General features: G+C 53.7%; 1 protein-coding gene across 2 annotated transcripts in view; it reads right to left on the bottom strand.

The window, feature by feature from the left end:
- INSC (INSC spindle orientation adaptor protein) overlaps nucleotides 1-18294 on the bottom strand; it is a 1274962-nt gene that overhangs the window by 112563 nt on the left and 1144105 nt on the right. For both annotated transcript variants that reach the window (XM_085648109.1, XM_085648108.1), the window contains exon 10: nucleotides 6829-7007. In XM_085648109.1, coding sequence (XP_085504235.1) covers nucleotides 6829-7007 — 179 coding nt within the window. The remainder of the gene's footprint in view (nucleotides 1-6828; nucleotides 7008-18294) is intronic.

Raw genomic sequence — 18294 nt, forward strand, 5'->3', positions numbered from 1 at the left:
AGGGGGCCCCGGAAGAGGGGGTCCGGGCGGGGCGGGGCGGAGCTCAGGAAGGTGTTTTAATAAAACATCCAGAAAAGGCGTTAGATGACCAGTAACATGGTAACAGAAAAACGACGTTTACTTTTTGAGTGCTCATCACTTGGATACTTTGTTTTAGAATCTGGGTCTCTGGAGGGACCCCTTTCAACAAGAAAAACACGTTGCGCGTCCGTAAGAGAGTTCGGCCACAAAGTAGGATCCCTCCAATCACATAAATCATATTCAGAACACGGGTCTGCAACATGGTCTTGCTCTTTGGCTTCCTTTTCAATACCAGCATCATCCGTCTGTAAACTCTGAACCTCCTTCAGAATGCCAGATGTTGATGGACCGATGAATGATGTTTCAGTTTCTCTGTCTGAGGGTCTTTTGTAATAATCCTCATCCTGAGTTGGTAATTGCTGCATGTTTGTATCAATTTCAGAGTCACCTTGTTCATTTTCATTGGTCTGCTCATGAGTATCATTCTGCTCATGGATATCATCATTTTTTTGTTCTTCTTTATGGTCGTCAGCGCCTGTTTTACCTAGTGCATCAGCAGTACTCTGGCCAGAGGATTCTCCATCTTTAGGTTTCCCTTGGGTGATAAAGTTCAGGATTGCTCCTTCCTGTGACACTACGAAAGCCTGCTGAGCCACCTTTCTCTTTCGTTTTGAATAACCAGATTTGTGTACTCGAATTCTCTTCATTTTGCTTGTAATGCAGCGGGCGAGGCTAGCAGTGGGTAGGGAAAAAAAGAAGACAATCAGCAGTGGCGGCTGCTGAAAGATTTTGATGTGTCATTTTTATTTTCTTGCAAAAACAACAGTTGATGGACAGAATGCAGAACAATGTCATACATTCACCCCAGTACAGAGATTTGGGCCTAAATCCATCGTTTTTTTGCTCACCACACCACCCCAGTTCAGACATGGCCATATGCAAATCAGCCTTGACCCTGTGCCTCATGGGAACAGTCCAGCCCGAACTGCCAAGCCATGTCTTCCCTGGACTACACAATGAAGGACCAGCATACCTTAATGAACGAGTGAATTTCCACCAACCTACCAGGAAAATATGTTCCAGAACCATCTCCCTAGCAGCCACCCAATGCAGCCGCTGATAAAACAGTGGAGGCCGCTACTTCTCCCACCTGGCAGTGAAGACCTGAAATCCCTCCCCCTGTACCTCAGAGCCTCACCATCGCTCCAGCAGTTCAGGAAGGACCACAAGACCTCGCTGTTCAACCAACAAGCAGCATGATCCAGCAGCATGAATCCCACACCGCCTCGAGGCCCTTATGTGTGAAGCAGCTGAGCTTTACAAACCCTGACTGATTGATAGTAATTACCCTTCCCACTACATGTACGACACATTATGAGGACTAGCCACATATGGAAGGTTTATTTGAAGAGTGTTATAAAACTATAGGGTAGATCATGTGACTTGGCATACAAGGTCTGTTTTCTCAGTCCACTGAGAACAGTAGAGCCTGGAGAATAGTTCATGATCTATTTGGGAAGTGACCGTAGCAGGAAGAGAGTAAGCTACCTTGAAATCATGGCACACAGAGACCTGTCTCAGTACGTCACTAACTGATCCTGAAGACAGCCTACAGGTAACCAAAGACTCGTCCACTTTACCACATTTTCAAAAGACAAAATACAATATATTTAATTAAGGTTTCTTGTATAGTGCCATATTCCAGCAACCAGTTCTGCTCGCTTTCAGAGCACCTATTAAACAAGGATTAATTACAGTGAGTCCTAAGGCTATGAAAAGGCACTAGAGGTTCACTGAAGCAAAATTAATGTGCAACGAGCATCCAGTCAGGAGACCACTTTCAAGCAGATGTACGAATCACTAGCACAGCGTACCAACGACCCCATGTGCCGTGGCATAAGCAAGGAAAATGGCCCCTTTGGCTGCTGCTCAGGAAGTAAAATATAGCAATTATCAGGGTTCAATGGGCCCCTGAGGGTTTTGGGTCTCAGTACCACTGTACTTGCTGAACCAATGGTAACTATGCCCCTAGTATGGACAGAGAAGGCTGCTTCACCAATTGCAAACTGAGGACTAGTTAAACTAGTTTTCTCTGCTAGTCACATGACAAGCACTGGAATGTAATTAAAGAAATGATCAAGAAGCCAGTCTCCTACCAAGGTCTCTGCAAAAGGGCATTAGATTGAGTTAACATGGGTAGGCACTGCCATCCTGTTCCAGGCGTCCATCCATAGGTGCTTGCATTTCATGTCTGCCTCAACTCCATATAAACAGACATAACCAAATGCCAAGTACATTCGAACACTCGATGTTTTAAAAGATTTGTGCAGGCAGATCCACTCATTAGATCACAAGTATCAGCTTCATACTCTGTTTTCATGATTGTTGATAAGTAATTGTAATCATTTTAATGAATCCTTAACATTACGTCTAACACCTCGTACCCTGCTCTCCTCTTCCCCCCAATACGACCGTGCCTCCCAAGTTACACCTCCAAAAGTCACCATGCCTCCCCTCAGCCACAAGTAAACACCGCTCCTGCACTCCTGACTCACTCTTCCCTCAACATGCAGCGCCGATCTGTACCACTCCCTACCCCTGGCGCACGGTGACCACCTCTCCGACCCGCGCCCTCTCAGAGATGAATCGTGAGAGAGAGGCTCTCTCTCACGATTCATCATGCCCTCCCTTCCCATGACCACCAGAATACCTCCAGCTCGCCACCTCACATGGCTTACCTCCACCCAGACCCAAAGCACACACCATCTACAATAACATCCTCACCCAACCTTCCCCACGCCCCCGGCTCCTCACCCCCACGGGCTGAGATGCATTCCTACGCCTGATCTGCCCTCCTCCCCATGGCTCCCCACACCCTCGTCCAATGGCTCACCTTCCCTCGGGTTCACTCTGCAGTGGCACACGCTGACCTCCTCACTCCCCCTCCCCATGCCCTGACCCTCGGGCTGCTCACCTCGCAGCTGGCACCAAAGGTTGCACACTGGCATGCTATCCTCTGCAAGGCGGCCTTTCTTGCCCAGGGTCTCTAGGCGCGCCGGTGCATGGCCTCGGCCGGTCTCGGTGCTGGTCGCTGCACGCGGGGCACGGGTGCTGCCACCCCTCCTGCCGCCAGTGATGCGTGGTGCTTCTGTAACCCCTTCGCTGCAGGACTCGCGGGCATTGCGCATGCGCGCGCATGCGAGCCTCCGGAGGTGCCAGATCTGGACTATTAAAACAAGCTCGATTCTCCTGGAAAAAAAGTTCTAAACAAGCACAAGACCTACCAGAAGAGCCCGAAACAAGGCCGACCCCACACAAAGACGAGACTGGGTTAGAAAGGAAAAGAGTATAAGAACAACCATTCAGCGTGCATCACATTGGATTTAGCACGCCTCAGTCGTTCATGTGCCAAGTCCCTGCCAGGGGCCGCCACGAATATGTATTTTATCCGATTCCTCGTGGTGGCCCCTGGGGTTTGGTGGCCCTGTGCAGGTGCACAGCTTGCACATGCCTAAGGCCGCCCCTGTGCTTAGGCTCAGAGCCTCGGAAGTAGACTCACCTCCTGACCTGAGGACTGGGCGGGCATGGCCCTGGGCTGCAGCTTCACTCTGACTTCAGAGGTAGGCGTGAGCGGGCCGGGCAGGCCGCAGAGAAGGCACTGGCAGCAGGGCAAGGCTAGGATGTGCCACAGCCAGACCCAAGTCTCACGCGCACGCCGCTCAGCGCACTTTTAGTAATGCACGCCCGGCATTGCGCAAGATAAATTCAATCAGGGAAAGGCAGTTCATTCATTGGTCACCAGCCCCGAGATCGCACACTGCGCAGACGTGTCACGGAGACAACTGTGCGCCGCGTGCACCTTCCCACACCATTCATTTAATATATTATAAAGAGCGGCAGAGCCTCACCGGGCCGGGCACCAGTCTGCCACTCACTGCCTCCGCTGCCAGCTGGACCGCCACTGTCAGACTGTGAGACTGCACAACTGGCACTCTCGGGGGCAGACGTGAGGCATAGTTGACCCGGGGTGGGTGAAAGGAGGTATTGAGGACAGAGACCCTCTGGATGGGTAGCTCCCTCCTCCCTCAAGGGTCTCGAGGTGCCTGAACTTTGAAGCCCTCACGGTGCCCGGTCTTCTCTGCCAGCTTGGTTTGAATCTCAGGCTTTGAGCCTTCAAATCCGAATCTCACGGGGCAAACCAGAGGGGGTGGGCAGGAAGGAATACGTTGGAATTTGGGGTGAAATGCAGGGGCAACTCAAAAGGTTACAGGAAGGAGACCGTGGAGGCCCGAGCGCTCCTCGAGGTCGCGGCTCGAGCTTTCTCACCCGCACACCCTCACCCCATCGCTGCGCCCAGCAGAGCCTCACCAGACCCGCGCACCTATTAATGAAGAGGCTCAGAAGTCCGGGCAGAGGCCCGGCCGGGGCCCACTTGTGTGCAATGCGCAGCAGTAACTAGCGCACCATTTAATTATAATGAGAGAGAGGCTCAGGGCCGGCTGGGGCCCAGGCGTGCGTGCCATGTGCAGTGCTAGTGTGCAGTGCACCATTTAATTTATTAAGAGGCCGGGCATGTTTTAATTCTTCTTGGAGGGGGCCCCTGGTGCATGGGGGGCCCCCCCGCAACGCAGGGGTGCGGGGGCCTGTGTTACGCCCCTGATCTCCTCACTATACCAGCTACAATTGGTCTCCCTACAGCTCGGGCAAATACCCCGCTAGAAGATCTATTAGCTGGCAACGGAAAACTGTCATACCCGTTGTTCACGCTGGGAAGTTCAAAGGGAGGTAAAAAAGAGAGAGGAGCAGACCAGATTCGAGTAAAGACTGATCTGCAGGGTGGGGCAGAGTTACTCGCTGTATTGGAAAAAGAATCCTCAATGACCAGGGGTTCGGACCAACCGGGAAGCCAAGCAGTCCTAACACCAAGCTCTTCTCAGTCTTCTCAGCCTACTGCTATTGAGATAACGCTAAATCAGATCTTAAGTGAACTCCATAAAATGAAGCTAATCCAAGAAAGTGCTCATCAGAAAACTAATGAACAGCTCGAGCAGATTATTTACTTGAGTTTTATATAGCGCCGGCTAGACCCGGAGGTATCAGAGTGCTTTACATGAGGGAAGTTCCAACAGTTACAAGTTACACATTGTTACAAAAGATACATAAGTTACAAGTTACATATGTTGATGTGTAGAAGGGAGAGGGGGGCAAAGTAAAAGGGTAACAGGGAGGAGATAGGTGGAGAGACAAAGGAAAGTCTGCCCTATGTCCGGCTGGGTAGGTGACGGCTGAGGGGGAAGTCCGTGGCCCATCTCCTCTCTTATCTATCAAGGTAGCTCCACCGGGCATCGACCAAAAAAGCTAGGTCTCCACAGCAGGTGGAAAGTTTCATTCTCTACAAATAGGGACCAAACCTGAGACTCTTGCCCAAGGACCAAGGGATTACAACGCGCGGCCAGCAAGGGAAGGAGACACGCTCCCCCCACTTCTCAAGATGACGCCATCTTAGGGTCAGGCCGTACAGGCAGTGCTCACCGGAAATGAAGATCATACTGAAAGTCCTGTATAAAGTTTGAATCCAACAAACAAACACCACAGCTGAAACACATGCCCAGGATCCTAGTATTCCAACGCGCAGATCAGCAAGGGAAGGAGGAGCGCACCATGCACTACTCGAATAGACGCCATCATAGGGTCAGGCCGTGCAAGCCAAGCTTGCCGAGATCAAACTGTATATTAGCGGCGGAAAATAGTACCTTAGGTAAAAGAAGTCAGGTCACCATGAGCACTCGGCGATGAGCCCTCAGAATGGGAAAAATTAGGCCCCTAGTATTTTCCACGGCAATTGTCGCTTGCACTATTCTTCGTCAGATCTTTTAAGCCCATTGTGTTTATGGGCGGTCGCCATCCTAGGATCAGGCTGGGTGGAGATCTGGAGCGGGCCTCTGAACATACAGGGCTCGAAGAGACTGAAATTGCAGAGTGTCTTAAAAGGTACATGACCCGTTGAGACTCGTGTTGAGCTCTGTCAGAGATCCGTGCCCTAGGATGGAAACCGGAGCTCCCATTTTCAGTAAGCTCCGGCGGCGTGCACTCCGCCAACTTGTGCTCAACGAGAACACGTCCGGCTCGGGTAATTCAAGGCTTCTCCCCTCGAACCCTGCTTTGTACAGTCAATGCTGATCGGCTCTGGAAAAGTCCCACAGCATGCAGGCATCGAAACCGATTCCAGGACTTGTCCGATCAATTGTTGAGCAGCGAAGTTTGTGCTGCTGACTCTGTGTCGGGCGGGGGACGCGACTAGGCAGCCGTCTGCTCTGCCGAAAGAACCACGCTCCATCAGTCGTCGTCCACGGCCAGATGTAGAATCGGAAAAGACCGCAGACCAAGGAAAGACAAGGTATGCTAGAGGGGTCAAAGGAAGGTGTGATTAATAACAATATCCAAAAACTTGCCTCTCGCATGACCTCGGTGGAACTTAAGGTATCTACCTTGGAGGATACTTGTAAAAAACATGAAGGAGTCTTCTCAATAATGCAAGTGGAGCTGGAAGACCTCCAATTAAAGCTAGACGATGTTGAAAACAGAGCCCAGTGTACCAATCTGAGGTTTGTTGGTAGAAGAGCAAACAACTGGGGTAGGGAGGTTAGGGAGGTAGTTCACAGGTAGAACACATATTCATTGTTTGTCGTAAATAGTACAGATATGACAACTAGGTACAATCATAAATAAAAATATTTTAACACTGTTGAGTTAAATATGTCTATCCATATGCTGGTATACAAATTGCAAAGTGTTTGCACATCTTACCTGATCTCGTGAATATGGAGTATCCACCCTTTGTTTGTCTGAGCAAGCTGACAGCAGCGTTTTCATTGCATTCAACTGAAGAAGCATTTCACATGCCATTGTGTCAAAGAATGTAATATTGGCAAGCGCTGCAGAGGCGAGCAAGCAAACCTCCCCACATGATGCCTCTTGGCACAACTCTAGGAAGAGAGAAAATTGTATGTTATTTTCATTTTGCCTTGCTATCAATGTGCAAATAGTGCCCAAGAAATAGCATACATTTGGTGGTAGCAGTTCTAACCACTTGTTTCCTGATTGGCACTCTTCAGTCAGGTGTAGTTTGGTTCTAGTGGCACAGTGAGCGATTTATAAACAGTGTCATAGATAAACATGAACCATTTTATTCAGTTAGTAATGTTCATTTTAACTCTGCAAGGGACAGAGAGTGTGGAAAAGGCACATTTCCACAGCTTTATACCTGCCTCCCTCTTCCAGCATGTGGGATGAGAAAACGCTGGCCAGATTACATAAACTGTCATTGATACTTCTGAACTGATACCGGGAAATGTTACGTAGTTAGTCAAAAATCTTGACCCTGGGGGAGGAGCCTAGCGCGCATCCAAGATGGTCGCGTGAGCACAGGGCTCCCCGGACCCTCGCTGCTCCTCGGAATTTATCCTGACTCTATCCTGATTTGGTTGATGGAATCTGGAAGACGAATGCTGGCTGAACATTAAACTCCTTTCGGAAATCAAATCGGACCTGGCAATCCGGAGTTACGGTGGTTTGAATTTTTGAGGCCCACCCGACGGCTGTGCCCGATGCGAGGGTGATCTGTGGAGCCGGGGAGTAGTTGATCAACAACGGCAGCGGGGCTGTGCCAGTAGCCGTCACATCACTTTCGGTTTCACTTTTTGTCTTTGAGGGGCTGGACTGTGGACTTGCTTGGTGCGACTGGGCTTTCACTTTGCCTTCGCTTGATGCCGGTGGCTTCGTCTGCAGCCAGTGTGCTCATCGACGGTGGTCCCTTCGCTCCGCTATATTGCGGCCTGTGGTGCGACACGCGTCTGCCTGGCCTGTGCCACCTCGACGCTTCCTCGGTGGTCCCCTTCGGCAATCGAGGTTCTCATGGGAGGCAAGGGAGACCCCGAGAGGCGTAAGACCAAAACATCCCTACGTGGAGGACCGGTCCAGACGAACAACATGGACCGCTACACTCAGGGTAAAGGATCCCCCGGGACGGCCACTGTACCCCCGGAGGACACCAGTGGTGGCCCGTCCGTTTCTCCGGATCTGTCCCTGCAGGACATCATGAGCGCCATTAAGGGCATCAGAGAGACCATCGCTACGCAGTACGAGGCCCTGGCCCGCAAAATCGACACGGTGGCTATTGACATTACGCTAATCCGGGCGGATCTCTCTAAGACCAACGAGAGGGTTCAATCGCTGGATGTGCGGACGTCCTCCCTTGGTACGGACGTGTCGGACCTGCAGGCCACTCTCGGCGATCTCAAGTCGGCCAATGATCTGATGGCCCGGCGGCTGGAGGACTTCGAGGGACGGGCCCGCCGCAATAACATCCGCGTCATAGGCGTTCCGGAGACCTCCGATAACCGCCCGGTTGATCTCCTGGTCGAGGAGCTCATCCTTGAACATCTGGCTCCTGCTGGCCTGAGTAAGTTTTTCGCTGTGGAGCGGGCCCATCGAGTCCCATGTGGCCGGCCGCGACCGGGGGCCCCCCCGAGGCCTATCGTTGCGAGACTTTTCCATTACAGAGACCGAGACGCGATTCTGCAGGCCTCACGGGTCCATGGCCCGGTCCGACATGAGAACTCGTCCATTAACTTTTTCCCGGACTTCACCCAACTTGTCCAGAAACAGCGGATGGGCTTCCAGGGGGTGAAGCGGCGTCTCCGTGACCTCGGTCTCAAGTACTCTATGCTTTATCCCGCAAGGCTCCGAGTGGAACATGAAGATCGGACTACCTTTTTTGACTCTCCTGCGACTGTGAGTGACTGGCTGGATTCGCTACCGGACCGGGGTGACCGGACTGGGCCCTCTGCCGGTACCGAGGGTGGCGGGTCTCCTTTGGAGTGACTTATGGTCCCGGACTCTGCCATGTTGCACTGTTCGGCTGGGTTCTACTTCTTTTGTGCATTTTGTTTCATTATGTTGTGTGTGGGGGGCGGGCAGGGACGGGTCCCGTCCCTCCTCCGGGAATGGGGTTTGTAGGGCGACAGGCACACTGCAAGTTGGGGTGGTTTTTTGGACCGCAGGGGTGCAGGGTGGGGGGTGTTGAAGTTGGGGGGGGTTGGTGGGTGGGTGGGGTTGTTTGGATTTGTGTTTTTTGTTTTCAAGGCGAAGTATTGGCTATGTTTTATCCTTGGGTGTTGCGCTCTTTGCTAGGGGGCCCTTGATCTACTGGAGGGGATGGGGGGGACGGGTTGAGATTGATGTCTTGGAACGTCAATGGATTGGGGGACCGTATCAAACGGGGTGCTGTGCTGCAATATCTGCGTCGTCTGACTCCTGATGTGGTGTTCTTACAGGAGACGCATCTGGTTGGCAATGTTTGTCGGGCTATGAACAGGGGGGGATATCGACTTGTGGCCCACTCTGGTTTCACCACTGGTTCGAGAGGGGTGGGCATTCTCTTGCGAGCTTCACTTCCGTTGGAGATCACCAGGGTGGTCCCAGACAATAGAGGGCGCTACGTGGCTCTGACTGGGAGGTGGGAGGGGCAGTCCCTTTCCTTGTTCTCGGTCTATGTTCCCCCGGGCCTCCAGAACTCCACCTTCTCAGACTTGGGTCGTATGTTGCTTGGGCTTCCTGACAGTCTTTTGCTTATGGGTGGGGACTTTAATTCGGTTGTCTCGGGTGACCTGGACCGTCATCCGCCCAGGACCCTCCCGGCTGCCCTGGCGTGGCTGGGCGGGCTCCTGGAGACCTTCGGTCTGGTGGACTGTTGGAGGTTAATGCATCCGACACAGTGTCAGTACACCTTTCACTCTGGGGCCCATGGGAGTCTCTCCAGATTGGATTATTTCCTTATGCCCGCGGCCCAGGCTACTCGGATTCGAGAGGTCAAACACCTGGCCAGGGGTATTTCTGATCACTCCCCACTGTGGTTACTTTTTGACACCGGGTCGCGGTCCGCTGGGCGGATCGCTCCTATTAACCCTTGGTACCTGCGAGACCCCAAGATCCGTGATAGCCTGATTAAGTCGATTGATCAATATTTTTCCGAGAATGAGGGGTCGGTGTTGTCCTCGGTGTCCCTGTGGGAAGCTTTCAAAGCAGTGCTCCGCGGGCATGCCCTGTCCCAGATAGTGGAGGCCAAGAGGGTTAAGAGAGAGGCGGTTGTGACGTTGGAGACTGAAATCTCGGGGCTGGAGGCAGCCTTGGAGGCGGGTGTCACCCCGGATGGGCTGCATGCCCTCAGCCTGAAGCAGTTTGAATATAAGTCTCTCGTCACTGATGCTGCCAAGACTATGTATAGGGAGCAGCAGGGTAGGTTGTATGACGCCGGAGACAAGGCGGGTAAGCTGATTGCCTGGTTGGACAAGAAGGAGAGAGTGAATCGTGTGGTCCCGGAGCTTCGGGTGTCGGATGGAGTGTGTGTGACTGAGCCTGGTGAGATTGTTGAGTGTTTTGCTGATCACCTCCGTGCAGTGTACTCCCCGGTGTCTGATAGAGATGAGGACGATTCTCGTCTTCTGCTTCGGGATATTGCCCTGCCTGGCTTATCCGTCGAGGACCGCGAGCTGATGGATGCCCCTTTGTCTGTCGAAGAGATAGCTACTGCGATTCGCTCCCTTCGCTCGGGCAAGGCTATGGGCCCCAACGGTCTGCCGATTGAACTATATAAGTTGCGCCCGGATAAAATCGCACCTTTCCTCCGTCATATGTTTCAGGAATCGCTCGAGAGGGGTTCCCTTCCTGACGACCAGCGTCTGGCTACTATAGTGGTGATTCCCAAGGAGGGTAAGCCACGTGACCGCTGTGCCTCATATAGGCCTATTTCCCTGCTGAATGCCGAACCCAAAATCCTTGCTAAGGTCCTCGCCAATCGCCTGCTGAGCGTCATATGTGACTTGATACATCCGGATCAATGTGGCTTCATCCCACATCGTAATACCGCTCTCAACTTACGGCGTCTGCACGGCGTCCTCGCTAGGGCTGAGTACTTCGCTGAACCGGCCATATTGGTTTCCCTAGATGCCACGATGGCCTTTGATACCATTGAATGGCCATTTCTTTGGGCCGTCTTGGCGAAGTTTGGTTTTGGGGAGGGGTCCTTAGCTGGGTGAAGCTCCTTTATGCTGGACCAATGGCTCAGGTGGTTGTCAACGGGCGGGTTTCTCGGCCTTTCGCTCTCGGGAGGGGAACTAGGCAGGGGTGCCCGTTGTCCCCGCTGCTCTTTGCTCTCGCCCTGGAACCGCTCGCTGCCTGGCTCCGTTGGGAGCCCTCGATTAGAGGGCTCCGGTGGGCCCCGGGCTTCGAGGATCGGGTTTCATTGTACGCGGATGATATTTTCTTGTATCTCACCTCACCGCGGAAGTCGCTCAATGTTCTCTTTGATGTCCTTACTTCCTTCGGGAAAAACTCGGGTCTGATAATCAACTGGTCCAAATCTTGTGTGTATCCTATCTCTGGTGGTCTTCCGCTCTTGCCGCCTCGGCTTCCGCTCCAAATATCTCAGTTCGGCTTTAAATACCTGGGGGTGTACGTTTCGTTGGATCCGGCGGTCCGCTATGAGCAGAATCTCCTGTCTCCACTCCGGCGTTTGAGGGCAGATACGGCTCGGTGGTGCAAGCTGCCCTTGTCCCCGCTTGGTCGCGCGGCGCTGTTTAAAATGATGTCCCTTCCCAGATTCCTTTATGCACTCCAGAACTCCTTCGATGTCATTCCTGCGGCCTACTTTAGGGAGGTGGAGAGTTTGCAGAGGAGACTGGTTTGGGACGGACGATCGCGTATCGCTTTGGCCAAGCTGACTCTTTCCTGGTATGACGGGGGCATCGCGCTTCCTGATATTAGGCGGTACTATTGGGCCTCCCAGCTGTCTGCCATTAATCATGCTACGTACGCTCCTGGTTTGAACCCGGCATATGAGATGGATAAATTCCTGCTTCCCGGTGGTAACTATAACAGAGCGCTTTACTCGCGGTCTGCTGGTGGGGCCCTTACGGGCCCTACCAGGATTGCGGTCCGTGTGTGGAAGGCGGTTAACGTAGCGATGGGCTGGAGTGAGCGTTTAACGTGCGCCACTCCTCTATTCGACTCAGACCGCTTGGGAAACCTCTGGACAACGAAAGGCTTTGAGCGCTGGGATACGATCGGTATCAGCAGAGTGGGGGACCTGTGGGTTAAAGGTGCGGCTAAATCCTTCGCGGCGCTTCAGCGCGAGTATGAGCTTAGTGACAGAGAGTTCTTCCGTTATGCACAGGTTCGGCACGCCCTGCTTTCGGTCTTTGGGGAGGGGACCACGGTCCCTTCTTCTTCGCCTCTCGAGGACCGCATACTCGATGGTCACGTCCCCGACAGTACTATCTCCCTGATTTACAAAAAACTGATAAACAATCGGGCTGACCTCTTGGTGCGTCTTTGGGAGGCATGGACGGGAGATGGGGTGGAGCTGGACGACGAGGACTGGCAGACTGCACTGTCATCCCCTAAGGAGGTGGCCATCCCGGCCCGTCTCCGCCTGGTCCAGCTTAAGATTCTCCATCGTGTATATGTGACGGGCCCCCGCCTGGTCTCGATGGGGTTTTCAGACGACGGACTCTGTAAGCGTGGCTGCGGGCTCACTGCTACCTTTCTCCATATCCTATGGGAATGCCGCGAGGTGGCGGAATACTGGCGCCGGGTGCATGATATTATGAGACGAGTCACCGGGGTCGCTTTGCTGCCGGAGGTGCGTCGTTGTGTGCTGAATGTATGGGAGCCCAATGACTGCAATGCGGCTCAGGCTCGGTGGACGGCCTTGGGGAACATGATTGCAAAGAGAGATATTGCACAGCTTTGGGGTTCCCAGCGGCCTCCCACCGTGTCCGTCTGGAAGGAGAACATGGACTGGTGCATGTTCAGGGAGAAAACGGTGTATGTGGCTCGTGGTAAACCGGGGGCTTGGGGTAGAATTTGGGGACAGTGGAACGCGTATCGTGGGTCTATCTGTGCTCCCCCTTTGGTGGATACGTCCGGGGTTGCCTCATCCCCCTGATCCTTGAGGGTTCCTTGTGTATCTCGTACTTTGGAGTACAGATTTGGTTCTCTCGTGGCCCCCCCCTCCCTCCTGGGTCTTCTTTTATTGACCACCCTCGGGTGGTTGGGTGTTGACTCCCCCGGCTGGTGTTCGCCGCCCATCATAAGTCGTTTCGCCTTGTTTTTGTATTTTTGTATTTTTCTTTTTTTGTTGTTATTTATACTAAAAGTGTGTATTCTGATTTCTCTTATGTGCAGTTTGATCTACTGTGATAGTGCGGAGCCCCTGTGGGCCAGTCATTGTTTAATGATATGCTGGAACACTTCGACTACTAGCGGCCGGCCCTGGTGGTTGTAGGCCCGTGTTTGTAACCCCTTTTTATGCACAATAAAATCTTTAAAAAAAAAAAAAAAAATCTTGACCCTGTCACCAGGCAGGTCGCTCACCCCATCCGCCACGCAGCCCCCTGTGGGTTGAACCTCCGCTGCCCTCTCCTTTTGCATTTTTGTACCCCTGCCGATCTCCGCCTGACTGCACCCTCCCTCTTTGCATTTCTGTACCCCTGCCGCTTTTGGTTGGCACTCTGTGCCACTGTGTTTTTTTGATTCTGTGACACTGTGGTTTGCTTTTTCTGTACCCTATGCCCTGTTGTCCCCCCCCCTCCCTCCGAGTCCCTCGCCGCCTCTCCCGCCGTCTTTTTTCTCTTTTCTCCCGCCGTTTCTCCCCGTTTTTTCCCCCACCGCTGAGCCCCTGTGGCCCCGCCCCCTCCACTCCCATTGGCCGCCCCGCTGCCTCCTCCCAGCTGCTCCTCCCTCTCTCTGCCCTCATATGGAGGCCGCGAAGCGGTGGTAGAGAGCGACCTTTGACCCTGTCACCAGGCAGGTCGCTCACCCCATCCACCATGCAGCCCCCTGTGGGTTGAACCTCCGCTGCCCTCTCCTTTTGCATTTTTGTACCCCTGCCGAACTCCGCCTGACTGCCCCCTCCCTCTTTGCATTTCTGTACCCCTGCCGCTTTTGCTTGGCACTCTGTGCCACTGTGTTTTTTTGATTCAGTGACACTGTGGTGTGCTTTTTCTGTACCCTGTGCCTTGTTGTCCCCCCCCTCCCTCCGAGTCCCTCGCCGCCTTTCCCGCCGTCTTTTTTCTCTTTTCTCCTGCCGTTTCTCCCCGTTTTTTTACCCCTGCCGCTGAGCCCCTGCGGCCCCGCCCCTCCACTCCCATTGGCCGCCCCGCTCCCACCTCCCAGCTGCTCCTCCCTCCCTCTGCCCTCATATGGAGGCCGCGAAGTGGCCGCGCCGCTGGCACGCCGTTGGCGCGCCTAAGGCAAGCCCGTCTGCACCCGTCCGCGCCTGGATCGCACCCAGTGCCAGAACCCCTGGACCCCGAACCCCCCGCAACACGAGACTGCACTACGACGCAAACACCCTCCATGCACTCAACACCAGACGAGACCACCCCTGCTACCGGGCCACCCCGAAGCGCACCCAAGGGAGCTTCACCTGCCGGAACTGCAGATTCAACAGCATCCAACGCTCCAAACCACCAGCCAGAGAACCCAACCACCCCTGCTGCATCCTCCTCAACACCCGCTCCGCTCGCAAGCACGCCATCGAACTCTGGGACCTCCTAGACTCCACCGCCCCCGACGTCGCCTTCCTGACGGAGACCTGGCTGAACGCCACCTCAGCACCAGACATCGACATAGCCATCCCACAGGGCTACAAGATCTCCCGCAGAGACCGCACCAACGGAGTGGGAGGAGGAATCGCCATCATCCACAAAGACTCCATCAAAATCTCAACGAACACCGACGACACCCTCACCACCGCCGAGCACATGCACTTCCAGATCCACAACGACCCCAACACCACCCTCAGAGGAACCCTCATCTACAGAACTCCCGGACCCCACCCACAGTTCAGTGACACCATCGCCGACCTCATCAGCACCCACGCCCTCGCTTCCACGGACTACATCCTCCTCGGGGACCTGAACTTCCACCTCGAGAACAACAACAACGCCAACTCCACCACCCTGATCGACAACCTCGCCAACCTCGGACTCAAACAGCTCGTAACGACACCTACTCACGCCGCTGGACACACGCTCGACCCCATCTTCTCCGCAAGCCCCCACATCTCCTTCAACCACACCACCGAACCACACTGGACCGACCACAGATGCGTCCACTTCACCTTCAGAAAACCCACCACACACCACCGCACCCAACAGCCACCACGCCGTCGCTGGGGCAAGATCACCGAGGACCAACTGACTACCGCCCTCACCCTGAGACCACCCACCGATCCCACCGACCCAGACACAGCCGCGACCAACCTCGCTCAGTGGATCAACGACTGCGCCAACACCCTCGCCCCCCTCAAATACTCTACAACCAACCACGCCAACAAGAAAGCCGCCTGGTTCACCGAGGACCTCCGGATCTCCAAGCACACCTGTCGGAAGCTGGAGAAGAAATGGCTCCACGACCGAACGCCAGACAACCACACAGCCCTCAAGAGTGCAACCCGCAGACACCACCAACTCATCAGGACCGCCAAGAAGAACGCCTTCAAGGACCGCCTAGACAACAATGCACACAACACCAAAGAGCTCTTCAACATTGTGAAAGAACTCTCCAACCCCAGCTCCAACACCAACGACATCCCGCCATCTCAAGACCTGTGTGACTCCCTGGCCACCTTCTTCCACCGCAAGATCACCGACATCCACGACAGCTTCAACTCCGACCCCCCTGCACCAACCACCGAGTCCACCACCCCTGCGACTACCACTCGCACCAATCGCCTGACCGTCTGGTCCAGCGTCAACGACAAAGACACCATCAAAACCATGAACTCCATCCACTCCAGATCCCCATCGGACCCCTGCCCTCATCACGTCTTCAACAAAGCCAGTACAACCATCGCGCCCCACCTCCGGAAAACAATCAACTGCTCCTTCGAGACAGCAACCTTCCCAGAAAGCTGGAAGCACGCCGAGATCAACGCCCTCCTGAAGAAGCCCAAGGCAGACCCCCAGGACCTCAAGAACTTCCGGCCCATCTCCCTGCTCCCTTTCCTGGCAAAAGTGACGGAGAAGATTGTTAACAAACAGCTGTCCCGCTACCTCGAAGCTAACAACATCCTGGACCCTTCTCAATCCGGGTTTCACAGCAACCACAGCACCGAGACCGCCCTCATCGCCGCCACTGACGACATTCGGACCCTGATGGACAAAGGAGAAACAGCCGCCCTCATCCTCCTGGACCTATCAGCAGCCTTCGACACGGTCTGCCACCACACCCTATCAGCACGCCTCCATGACGCTGGCATCCAAGAGAAGGCCCTGGCCTGGACCACATCCTTCCTCTCCGGCAGAACTCAGAGCGTCCGCCTCCCACCCTTCCGCTCCAAGACCACCGAGATCATCTGCGGCATCCCACATGGATCCTCCCTCAGCCCGACGCTGTTCAATATCTACATGGCTCCTCTCGCCCACGTCGCACGACAACACAACCTCAACATCATCTCCTATGCCGATGACACCCAGCTGATCATATCCCTCACCGAAGACCCCCACACCGCCAAAGCTAACCTCCACAGAGGAATGAAGGCCGTAGCCGACTGGATGAAGGACAGCAGACTGAAGCTGAACTCAGACAAGACGGAGGTCCTCATTCTCGGACTCACCCCCTCATCCTGGGACGACTCCTGGTGGTCCACATCGCTAGGCACAGCCCCGGAACCCACGGACCACGCACGCAACCTGGGGGTCATCCTCGACTCCACTCTCTCCATGACCAGGCAAGTCAACGCCGTCTCCGCGTCCTGCTTCAACACCCTCCGTATGCTCCACAGGATCTTCAAATGGATCCCCCTCGACACGAGAAAAACCATTACCCAGGCCCTCATCACCAACAGGCTCGACTACGGGGAACGCCCTCTACTCAGGAACTACAAACAAGCTCCTGAGACAACTCCAACGCATCCAGAACGCCTCGGCCCGACTCATCCTTGACATCCCCCGCCATAGCCACATCACACCCCACCTGAGAGGCCTGCACTGGCTCCCCGTCAACAAAAGGGTCACCATCAAGCTCCTCATCCACGCACACAAAGCACTGCACAACACCGGACCCACCTACCTCAACAACCGACTCAGCTTCCACGCCCCCACCCGAAGCCTCCGATCAGCCAACCTCACCCTCGCCACAGTCCCCCGCATCCGGAAAGCCACCGCCGGTGGCAGATCCTTCCCCTACCTCGCCGCCAGGACCTGGAACACTCTCCCCACCATCCTACGACAGACCCAGGACCTGCTGGCCTTCAGAAGACTCCTCAAGACCTGGCTCTTCGACCAGTAGCACCCCTCCCCCTCCTCCCCAACGCCTTTAGACCCTCTCGGGTATGTAGCGCGCTTTACAGATGCAATGATTGATTGATTGAAAAATCGAGTATATCAATGAAAACCTGCCCTTAGGGAATTAGATAGGATACAGCAAGAATTTGTTATAATCCCTTGTCTATAAAAAATCCTTTTTTTTCTAGAGACCCCTCCCCCACCAGAGTTGCCCCTAGGTGGCATGCTTCATCATTGGGGTTCCTCTGAATCCTCTACGGATTGAGGCATGCTGCGATTTGCAAATTACATAGGAGCACTTTTTATTGTAGATTATGTGTAGTGCAGTGATGTGGAGTGGAAAGGGAAAGAACATTTAAAAATACCTAACTTGTTGGCCACTCTTTTATTCCTGTCCCTAGTTGGTATGGTTAAGAATCAGGGGTCGTTTACTGAGAAGAAACCTGACCTTAATGAGTCTGGTTGTCTCAGTAATGTATTTTTGTCAACATGTTTTGAGTTGTTCCCCTAATAGCTCTTCATCAGGACTCCACGGGGTCCAGTCACGGGTGTACCACTCCTAGTGAATCCTGTAATAAGGACACAAACCATGCACACCTAATGCACACTGTATACATATGGTTCTAGTGATTAATCTGAGTCTGTAATTAGAAAGCAAAAAGATATATTAAAAACAGTGATCTGTCAGCCGTGCTGGCAGGTTGCATTCGCATGATTGTGCATTCAACTATCTAAATCTTGCATCCGTATATTGTGGGTGCTCATATGGTCTATCCTATGTGCTCAAATAGTGTGTCATGAACATTCCACACATAGTGTGTCATGAACATGCCACACAGTAGGTTACCCTGGTACAGTAACCTACTTATATACAGAAGGTATGCAGTTCCTAATAGAAAGAACGAGACGGAAGACAGATCCT

The sequence above is a fragment of the Triturus cristatus genome, chromosome 3_2, assembly GCF_964204655.1.
Source record: "Triturus cristatus chromosome 3_2, aTriCri1.1, whole genome shotgun sequence".
NCBI lineage: Eukaryota > Metazoa > Chordata > Amphibia > Caudata > Salamandridae > Triturus > Triturus cristatus.